General features: G+C 49.9%; 1 protein-coding gene across 1 annotated transcript in view; it reads right to left on the bottom strand.

The window, feature by feature from the left end:
- Positions 1-243: 243 nt before the first annotated feature.
- Positions 244-11,491, bottom strand: part of LOC119971641 (testis-specific serine kinase substrate-like) — an 80,151-nt gene continuing 68,903 nt past the window's right edge. The window contains exon 9 of the mRNA XM_038807466.1: positions 244-585. Coding sequence (XP_038663394.1) covers positions 402-585 — 184 coding nt within the window. The 3' untranslated portion in view covers positions 244-401. The remainder of the gene's footprint in view (positions 586-11,491) is intronic.

The raw sequence follows: 11,491 nt of genomic DNA, 5'->3' as shown, positions 1-11,491 counted from the left end.
TACTGCATCCTATCATTTGTTTTGTATTTGTTCTGTTCTAACTCTTTGTACCTAATGCACACTCGATACAAATTCCTGTCATTTCTGATACTAGTTATGTTGTATTCTGTAGAATGAATCCTGATGTGTTCTCATCTGCACTATCCTATTGCATCCCCTCTAATAAATCGCCTGCTCCCCATTTTGAAGGCATTCATTACCAAATTTCAGCAATGTATTATAAAATATTTCAGTTGCACTGGCTATTTATGAGAAGATTTATTGCAGATAATCATTTGACCTTGGTCATTAACATATACAGAGTGTCAATCGTTCATTGCTTGCTGTTGGTGGTCAGCACAAATAGGTTTCAACATGCAGTGTGAACACCGAAATCTCAAATTCCTTGTCGCAGTTGGACCCTAATTATCACCGGAGAATTCGCCAGTCAGCTCTTCCGAATGCCGGGCCCGGTGCAACGAGGGCACAGTGAAGCTACTTTTCTTATCTTGTAAAGAGAGGCTGGTTCCCTGGCTGAGCTCCTGGACTCTGTCACATATGTCACAAATCTTTCTAAAGATGTCCTCGGTATCCGACTTTTTTAAACTAGTTAAGAAGAGGAGAGAGAGAGAGAGAGAGAGAGCGTATAACATAAAGGATAGTGGTAACGAGTTACGGGACTGAACAAATTAATGGATAACTTTAATATAATTGCTCAGTGTGTATTTTTGGAAACATATCACACACATTCTTACATTTATATATCAACCTCGGTGGGGCTGGACTGCAGATCCATCAGAATGATCCGAGGGTTAAAAGGATTACATTATGAGGACAGATTGCATAGACGAGGCATGTATTCCCTGGAGTATCAGAGGTTATGGGGTAATCCACTTGACGTGTTTGAGTTGATTAAAGGTTTTGCTGAAGGGGACATCCGGTGGCAGCCATGGAGGAGTAGGTCGCACATTTGATAGCTCCTGTTTGTGACAGGACCTTTTTCTCCTGTTTTTTTCCTGGATTTTATTGGTTAAATCGGTGAAGAGTGAGACAGTGATGAGAAATCCTCCCCTCCCCCCCCCCACCCCGTGTATGGGGAATTGGGCCAGAAGTGGCCGTGTGAGAAGACAAAGTTCTACAAGGAAGACGTGAGCAGAGCTGGCAATGCGTGAAAGCATGGCGAAGAAGCAGGGCTGCGGGGAGACGGCACAGTGGTCAATGGAGCAACTGGTGAAGTTTTATGAAGATTGCTACGCCAAGCTTAAGAAGGACACGCTGGACCTGATCAAGGCTTCGATTGATCAGGTGGTGCAGAATCAAGAAATCCATGGACGTGCGTTCCAAAAGGTGGAGAAAAAGGTGTCCAAGCACGAGGAATACCTAACCGTGCTGGAGACCAAGGGGGAGATGATGAATGTCTGCCAGAAAAGAATACAGGAGAATCTGGAGGACCTGGAGAACAGGTCCAGGAGGCAGAATCTGAGAATCGTCGGCCTCCCTGAAGTCAGTGAGGATCAGATGCAAGAACCTATGTGAGGAACATGCTGGAGAAGTTGATGGGGGCTGAGGTGTTCCCTTGGCCTCTGGAAGTGGATAGAGCGCACAGAGACCTTGCGAAGAAGCCCCGAGCTAACAAGCCGCCGAAGGCGATGGTGGTACGTTTGCACCGATTTCTGGACAAGGAACACGTTCTGGGGTGGGCCAAGAAAGAAAGGAACAGCGAGTGGGAGAATTGTGAGCTGCACATTTATCAAGACCTGAGCGCGGATTTGGCCAAGAGGCGAGCTGGGTTTAATCGGTCAAAAACGGCCCATTTAAGAAGGGGGTGAAGTTCAGGATGTTGTATCCAGCCCATCTGTGGGTCACATATGAGGAACGTGATTTTTACTTCAAAACACCAAAGATATATATATCCAATGATGAATATATCAAAAGATGTGCAGGTTAGGTGGATTGGTCATGCTAACTTGCCCTTAGTGTTCAAAATCGCCCTAAGTGTTGGGTCGGGTTACTGGGTTTTGTGGATAGGGTGGAGGTGTGGGCTTGGGTAGGGTGCTCTTTCAAAGAGCCGGTGCAGACTCGATGGGCCGAATGGCCTCCTTCTGCACTGTAAATTCTATGATTCTATGATTCACCAGACGATGTATGGACTTTCATCAAGGAAAAAATACTGGAGGTGAACTAAAGACACTGAATCCTTGGAGGTCATTGTCGTGGCGATTTGTTGAAAATCACTTTTGTGCTGGCTTGAATAAGTAGTGCTCTGTGCAATAAGGGGCTGTTTCGATGGTTAAAGTTAACTTTGTCTTACTGGGAGCTGGTTGGAGGGGGGCTGGTTTCTGTGGTTGTTTTTTCTGTGGCTATTTTTCCACTGTTTTTTCTGATGTTTGTTTACTGGGGAATGTGATGCTTTGAATATGTTTGTCCAAGTGGGGGGCGAGGGGAGAGAACAATGGGGAGACAGACTGTTTGGTGCCATGAGTGGGAGCTATCAAGTCAGCTTGGTCAGCTGACTCATGGAAGCACAATGGGGGGCAAGCAGGTGTTAAGCTGGAGCTTGATAGGGGGATTGGGTTTCTTGTGCTGTTACCAGGGGGGTGGGAGTGGAGGGGGGGAGCTGCTTTGCTGACAGGGGAGAAACTGTTACTAGGGGACAAACGGATGATCGGGGACGGTGAATGCCCAAGGAGGGGCTCGAATGGGCCGGGGGCGCGAGCTGGAGGCTGGCCTAAAAAGGGTGATGCCTAGTCGGCGGGGGAGGGGGGTGGGGGGGAAGCCCCCCCAACCAGGCTGATTACATGGAACGTTACGGGATTGAATGGGCCGGTCAAGAGGACTCGCTTGGTTGCGCATTTGAGGGGGCTGTAGGTGGACGTGGCAATGTTACAAGAGACACACCTAAAGGCTATAGACCAGACTAGATTGAGAAAGGGGTGGGTTGGCCAAGCATTCAACTTAGGGCTTGACTCAAAGACCAGGGGGATAGTGACCTTGATCAATAAACGAGTGGCATTTGAGGCAGGGAGAATCGTGTCAGACATGGGGGGTAGGTACATAATGGTGAGTGGAAAGCTGGAGGGGGTGCGGGTGGAACGCATGAACGTATATGCTCCGAATTGGGACGATGTGGAACTTATGAGGCGGGTGTTACGTAAAATCCCAGACTTAGAGTTACATAGCTTGATCATGGGGGCAGATTTTAACAGTCATTGATACGGAATTGGACCGGTCAGATTCCAATACAGGGAGGGTGTCAGCCGCGGCAAAGGAATTGAAGGGGTTTATAGAACAGATGGGGGGGAGTAGACCCATGGAGGTTTGCACAGCCAAGGGCGAAGGAGTTTTCTTTTTTCTCCCATGTCCACAAGGTATACTCTCGCATCAACTTTTTTGTTCTGAGCAGGGCTCTAATACCGGGGGTGGTGGATACTGAGTACTCGGCAATCGCAGTGTCGGATCATGCCCCACATTGGGTGGACCTACAGGTTAGTTTGGAGAGAGGCGAACACCCGCTATGGAGGCTGGATGTGGGGTTGTTCGCGGACGAAGCAATCTGTGGGCAGGTGAACACATCCACCCAGAAGTACCTGGAACCAAATGATACGGGGGAGGTCCCTGCAGCAACGGTTTGGGAAGCTATGAAGGCAGTGGTCAGAGGGGAATTAATCTCGATACGGGCCCACAGAGAAAAGGCGGAATGGGCTGACAGGGATAGGTTAGTGGAGGAGATACTCCAGGTGGACAGGAGATACTCGGAGGCCCCGGACACGGGGCTGCTGAGGGAGCGGCGGACGTTACAGGCGGAGTTTTGGGCTGTTGACTACAGGGAAAGTGGTGGAACAGGTGAGGAAGGCAAAGGGGCGATTTATGAGTACGGTGAAAAGGCTAGCAGAATGTTAGCGCACAAGCTCAGGAAAAGGGAGGCGGCCAGGGAGATAGGGAGAGTAAAGAGGAGAGGTGGGAATATGGTCCTGGACCCAATGGTGGTGAATGAGGTGTTTAAGGACTTTTACAGCAACTTATATGGGCCGGAACCCCCAGCTAGGGTGGAGGGGATGAGGCAGTTTTTGGGTCAGTTGAGGTTCCCGAGTGTGGTGAATGTATTATGGCAGCCATTCACCACTGCATTGCATTGTACTATGTTGTTGCCCTTGTGGGCTCCACCTATGGACCATTGTATTATATTACACCGCATTATAATCATGTTGGTGCCCTTGTGGGCTTCACCCCTGGCTCCATTCCTTTGGGGGAGGTATATAAAGCCGTTGCCCAGTAGGCGGCACTCAGTACAGAGCAGTCGCAGGCAGGCACTGTTCTAGCTGATTAAAGCCACTGTTCACTTCAACTCTCCGTCTCGTGTGGATTGATAGTCGCATCAATTTAATCAGCTACAACATTGCGATGGAAGCAGTCCACAAACCTGATCGACTGGAACTCGACCCACAGGCTGCTGAGGCCAAATGGATTTTTTTGCACTGGCTCCGCTGTTTTGAGGCCTACCTCGCCGCCTCCTCCTCCACCTCCGTCACCGACGAACAGAAGCTGAGCCTCCTCCACGCCCGGGTGAGCCATCGAATCTCCGTGCAAATCGAGGAAGCGACCACATACGCAGACGCGGTCGCGATCCTGAAGTGGCAATACGTGAGGCCGGTGAACGAAGTGTTCGCGCAGCATTTCCTCACCACTCGCCACCAACACCCCGGGGAATCGCTGGAGGAGTACCTACACGACCTGAAAGTACTCACGCAAAGCTGCAACTACAAGGACATCACAGCCTCACAACACGTGGAACTCGCCATCCTGGACGCCTATGTGGCTGGAGTCCAGTCCAACTACGTCAAACAGCGCCTGCTCGAGTTGGGCGCCCTCGACCTAGAAGAGACAGTAAAACTAGCCACCTCCCTAGAAGTAGTGTTGCAGAGCCTCAACACTTTCCCCTCCGACCACGCGACCCCCCCGTGGACACCCGACCAGTGAGTACCCCAGGCCTGTGCCGCGCGGCTGTCCGCCCAACCCGGGGCTACCTTGCTATTGCTGTGGCCAGCACCAGCACCCCTGGCAGCATTGCCCGGCTCGGAACGCGACCTGTAGCGACTGCGGCAAGAAAGGACCCTTTGCCAAAGTTTGCCTGGCCAGGTCCAAGTCCTCCAAATCACAGGCCTGACTCTCGGGCTCACAGGCTCGCAGACCCCGCAGTGTGGCTGCGTGCCTGCCAGCTCCGCCCCCTTCAGACGAGTCATCCGCCTCATGTTGTCCGTGGTGGCAGCCATCTTCGACTCTACACAACACATGTGACTCATGGGGGCCGCCATCTTCGCCGCCATCTTTATCACCGCCCGACACGTGCGGCCGACGGGGTCCCCCATCCTGGCCGCCATCTTCAACGCCGCCCGACACGTGCGACCGACGGGGGCAGCAATCTTGTGACAACTACCCACCACGAGGTGTGGGTAGCTGGCGTGGTCACCCTCGACCAGGCACGTTGAAAGCACCTCAGGAACTCTATGATGAAGATCTGGGTCAATGGGCACGGAACACCCTGCCTGTTTGACTCCGGGAGCACGGAGAGCTTCGTACACACAGACACGGTAAGGCGCTGTTGACTCCAAATCTCCCCCGCATTGCAAACAATGTCCCTCGCTTCTGGATCGCATTCAGTGCAGCTTTGGGGGTACTTTGCACAGCGACGACCAAGACCCCTCATGACCGCTTATTTGTTTTCCCTAGAAAATCCACTTCCGGGGTCTCGCTCCAGCCTGGCTGACGACATTGGGGCCCGTACTCCTCCGAAAACAAGTGAGGAGCCATAAGTCCAACCCCCTGGTAGAGAAGGTCCAGCTCCTTCACGCCAACCCCCAGTATGCCTGCTTAGCGCACTACAACGGCCGACAAGATACAGTCTCCCTCCAGGACCTAGCACCCGCAGGATCCCCTATGACCATCACCTACCCCCCCCCCCCCCACAAACTACACCGAACAGCGCCCCGCCCCTACATGGCCTCCACTCTCCCTCCTACACCCCCTCCCCCCATCGCCGACCTACAGTGTGAAGGGGTGAAGCTGCAGAAGACACGTTCCCGAAGTTCACACCCATGCCCGCATCGACGAGTTCAACACCCGTGCCTGCAGCAAAACTAGAGCTCAGGCGATCGCAGCGCACGATCAGGGCGCTGGACAGACTCAACCTGTGAGCCACTCCACCCCAGCTGGACTTCAATTTTTTTAACAGGGGTGAATGTGGTGAATGTATTATGGCAGCCATTCACCACTGTATTGCATTGTACTATGTTGTTGCCCTTGTGGGCTCCACCTATGGACCATTGTACTGTATTACACCGCATTCTATCATGTTGGTGCCTTTGTGGGCTCCGCCCCTGGATCCACCCCTTCGGGGGGGGGATATATAGAGCTGCTGCTCTGTATGCGGCTCTCAGTGCAGAGCAGTCGCAGGCAGGCAGATCTAGCTGATTAAAGCCACTGTTCACTTCAACTCTTCGTCTCGAGTGAATTGATGGTCGGACCACCGAGGGTGGATGAGGATCTGGTGGAAGGGCTGGGAGCCCCAATTGAAATTGAGGAAATAATTGTGGGGCTGGAGGGCATGCAGTCGGGCAATGCCGCAGGGCCAGATGGCTACCGGGTGGAATTCTATAAGAAGTTTTCAGAGATTTTGAGCCCACTGTTGGTGAGGACATTTAATGAAGCAAGAGAGAAGGGAGTCCTCCCCCCACAATGTCGCAGGCCTCGATTTCATCGATCCTGAAACGGGAGAAGGATCCGGAGCAATGCTGGTCATACAGGCCAATTCCTCTACTGAATGTGGACACCAAACTGCTGGCTAAGATACAGGCCACAAGGATAGAGGACTGTGTCCCTGGGGTGATAGGGGAGGACCAGACAGGATTTGTAAAGGGCAGGCAACTCAAGGACAATGTTCGAAGGCTTTAAATGTTATTATGATGCCCTCAGATGGAGGGGAGATGGAGGTGGTGGTAGCGATGGATGCAGAGAAGGCTTTTGATCTGGTGGAGTGGGATTACCTGTGGGAGGCACTGGGAAGTTTTGGGTTTGGTGAGGGCTTCATTGACTGGGTGCGGTTGCTCTATCAGGCACCAGTAGCGAGTGTGCATACGAACTGACTAAGGTCGAGGTATTTTAAACTACACTGAGGGACGAGGCAAGGGTGCCCCCTCTCCCACTACTGTTTGCTCTGGCCATAGAGCCATTGGCCATAGTGTAAGAGCCTCTAGGAACTGGAAAGGGCTGGTTCGGAAGGGGGTGGAGCACCGGGTCTCACTTTATGCAGATGACCTGCTCTTGTATATTTCAGACCCTTTGGAGGGTATGGGGGAAGTTATGCGGATCCTCGGGGAATTTGGTAATTTTTCGGGGTATAAATTGAACATGGGGAAAAGCGAGATGTTCACGGTCAAAGCAAGAGAGCAGGAGAAGAGACTGGGAGAGCTGCCACTTAGAATGGTGGGAAGGAGCTTTCGGTATCTGGGTATCCAGGTGGCCCGGGAATGGGAGGCACTGCACAAGTTAAAGTTATCCCGGCTCATAGAACAAATGAAAGAGGACTTTAAGAGATGGGACATGCTCCCGTTATCACTGGTGAGGATACAGACCGTGAAAATGATGGTCCTCCCCAGATTTCTGTTTGTCTTTCAGTGCCTCCCAATCTTCATCCCAAGGGCCTTTTTGAAGCGGTGAATAAGGTTATTGCAGGCTCTGTGTGGGCGGGTAAAACCCACGAGTGAAGAAAGTGTTGCTAGAGCGCAGTCGGGGGAAGGGTGGGTTGGTGCTGCCGAACTTGTGCAATTACTACCGGGCGGCTAACATAGCCATGGTTAGGAAGTGGGTAATGGGGGGGGGGGGCACTGATATCGGAACCTCTTCCGTTCTCGCCAGCCCGATACTCCACACGTCTGGTGATGGTGGTGGCTCTGAGAATCTGGGGGCAGTGGAGGAGATATAAGAGAGTGGAGGGAGCATCGGTTTGGACCCCGATTTATAATAATCATCGGTTTGTACCGGCGATGGCAAAGGGCAGGAATTAGGAGGAGGGGGGATCTATTTATAGATGGGAGTTTCCCCAGCTTGAAAGCCTTGGAGGATAAATTTGAATTGCCAACAGGAAATGGTTTTAGGTATTTGCAGTTTTGAGACTTCTTGAGAAGGCAGGTTCCGGCCTTTCCGCTGCTGCCACCGTGGGGGATACAGGCTAGAGTAGTCTCCAGTACCCGGTGGGAGAGGGGAAGGTATCAGATATTTCCAGGAACTTTTGGATGCAGAGGAAACTCGATGGAGGAGCTTAAGGGCAAGTGGGAGGACAAGCTAGGAGGAGAGATAGAGGCGGGGCTATGGGCGGATGCCATAAGCAGGGTTGATACTGCCTCATCATGCGCTAGGCTTAGCCTGATAAAATTCAAGGTAGTTCACTGGGCACACATGACGGTGGCTCGGGTGAGCAAGTTTTTTGGGGTAGAGGACAGGTGTGCGAGGCGCGAGAAACCCAGCAAATCATGTCCACATTTTGGGAATGCCCAAAGCTTAGAGGGTTTTGGCAGAGTTTCGCGAAGGCGATGTCCACGGTACTCAAAACACGGTTGGTGTTGAGTCTGGACGTAGCGATCTTAGGAGTGTCGGAAGAGCCAGGAGTTCAGGGGGTGAACGAGGCCGACGTCTTGGCCTTTGCCTCCCTGGTAGCCTGGAGATGGATCTTATTAACGTGGAGAGGCTCGAAGCCCCACGATTGTCGAGACCTGGGTTAGTGACATGGCTGGGTTTCTCATGTGGCACCCTAAGAGGGTCAATGGTTGGGTTCACCCGGCGGTGGCGGCCATTCAGCCACTTTCTCGGGGAAAATTAAAATGTCAGCAGAAGCAGAATTCAAAAGGGGGGGGGGTGTGCGGAGAGGGCCGGACTGTTGTTTTATGGTTGGTGTGTGTGAAGATTGTGATGGAGGTGGAAATGTTTATTGTACTATGTTTATGTCGCTGTTATTGTTATTATTATAAAAACTTGCAAATACCCTAATAAAAATATTTTTTTTTAAAAAAGGTTTTGATGAAGAATCAAAGAACCTCTGCACCCTGGTGGCAGTGATATTGGAACTGCGGCAGAAACCTGCAGATTCGATCTAAGTCATTCAGTGGGCAATATCAAGAAGCACTCCTTCAAACAAATGGTACTGGAAATCTGGAACACTTTCCCCCAAAACGTTGTCAAAACTAAGTCAGTTGAAAATTTCAAGATTAAGTTCCATTTTCTTTGAGGTGTATGAAAGAATCTGGAGGCGAGGTGGATAAATGGCATTGAGGTTCAACTCATTCAGGATCTAATTATTTGGCGGAAACAGACTCCAAAGGTTTGAATGGCTTACTCATGTAACAATCCTGTTACTATGTCCCTATGATTTCATACCCGCCATCCATCTACTTTGGTGTTATTCACACACTCAGCGCTGGGTTTTACCTGCTCCCATCAGGCATGATTTAACCGAGGAAACGACGCCTAGCCCACGATCTTGCCCCATCCCTGAGCTCCTAAGTAGGTCGGGGGAGAGGGGCCATTGAATTCAGCAGTTCATATGTAAATAAATCAATAAGTGTCAAATGCACTAGCCAATCATCCAATAATACCCGGTCCATGCCACAATATTGTTGTGTGGACTGGCAGGCTGATTTTCGAATTATTTTTTGAAAGGGGGGAAGGAGCGGGGCAGTGGCATAGTGGTGTTGTTGCTGGACTCATAACCCAGACACCCAGGATAATTCTCTGGGTACCTGTGCTTAATAATAATAATAATTTTTATTGTCAATAATAATAATTTTTATTAGCTTACATTAACACTGCAATGAAGTTACTGTGAAAAGTCCCTAGTTGCCACATTCGGCGCCTATTCGGATACACAGAGGGAGAATTCAGAATGTCCAAATTACCTAACAGCACGTCTTTTGGGACTTATGGAAGGAAACCAGAGCACCCGGAGGAAACCCACGCAGAAATAGGGAGAACATGTAGACTCCACACAGACAGTGACCCAAGCCGGGAATCGAACCTGGGACCCTGGAGCTGTGAAGCAACGGTGCTACCCACAGTGCTAACGTGATGCCCATAAATCCCACTGTATTATCCCACATGGGATCCATGGGGTTGAATGCTTACATTCCCCGTGCTCCTTGTGGAGTTCAAGCTCCTCTACTAGGGGTGGGGTTTCTCAATTAACCAATGTATAAATGCCCCTTGGTGTCCAAGGAAGTGTAGGTTAGGTGTGGTTATGGGGGATAGGGCAGGAGAGTGAGTCGAGGTAGGGTGCTCTTTCAGAATGTCAGTGCAGGCCTGATGGATTTCTTCCCAGCATTCACGTGGGAAGAGAAAAGAACTATAATTAGATACTTTGAAATGAAACCTTTGGCTCCCAAGCTACAGGATATAAATGTCAGGTGTGTCTCAGTGGGTAACGCTCTCATCCTTCAATTAGAATATTCTGTGTACAAGCCCCACTCCAAGTCTTGAGGACAAAATCTAGGCTGACACTCTGCACAGTTGGCGGTGCCACTTTTCGATGAGAAGTTAAATCGAAGCATTGTCTGCCCTGTGGATGTAAAAGCCTCCAGGCACTATTGCAAAGAATTGTCCTCGGTAACCTGCACAATATTTACCCCTTAAACAACATCACCTTCAATGCTTTATCTGGTCATTATCATATTGCTTTTTATGAGATCTCACAGTGTATAAGATCGACTCACTATTCTTACAATACAAGAGCAAAAATATTTAATTGGTTCCAAAGGCTTTTGGACCTCCTGAGGCTGAAAGGTGCTGTATAAATATAAATCCTCTCCTTTGCTTGGTGCTTTTCTTTTTTGTATATATATTTATGTATATATATTGCAAAGTTTAGTTCGGTTAATGTGTCTTTGCTCCGCACCATTTTACTCCTGCCTTTCCTTGATGGGATGGGAGTCACCCTCAGCTGATGGGAAGCTGGAACTTGCAATTTACGATTTTCTGCAATCTATTATCCAACATGTGTGGCATTTACCAGAGAGAAATCCAGCTGTGGTCTGATGAATATTTTGGCATTAAACATCCTGTCATTATGTCATAAATAAAAGGTCCAAAAGAGCTAGAGGCATTGCTCATTAGGCCTACTCACTTTCTAAAGTGCAAGTGCCATTCGATATCTGTAAAAGGACAGTGGTGGGGGGAAGTTGTAACCGAGCACAGCTCCAATTCTTTCCAAATGTGTCAATCTACTCCCCCACCTTCCCATCTTCTCTCCACAGGGCAGTAACACCACAGACTTCGTAATTTGATGTTAGTAAGCCAAATGCAAATACAATGACAATCATTTTACTTTTAGAAGCCAATTTTTTTCCAATAACTTAAAATCTTTTTCTCCAGACCTATTAGGTTCCTTTTCTGTCCTGCTTCATCCATCCAGAAGGAGGCAAGAGCACACATTGCAGGATGAACTTTAACACCCCAAAGAACAGTGGGTTGA

This window comes from Scyliorhinus canicula, chromosome 9, assembly GCF_902713615.1.
Source record: "Scyliorhinus canicula chromosome 9, sScyCan1.1, whole genome shotgun sequence".
Taxonomy (NCBI): Eukaryota; Metazoa; Chordata; class Chondrichthyes; order Carcharhiniformes; family Scyliorhinidae; genus Scyliorhinus; species Scyliorhinus canicula.
This window is presented reverse-complemented; position numbering and strand designations above follow the sequence as displayed.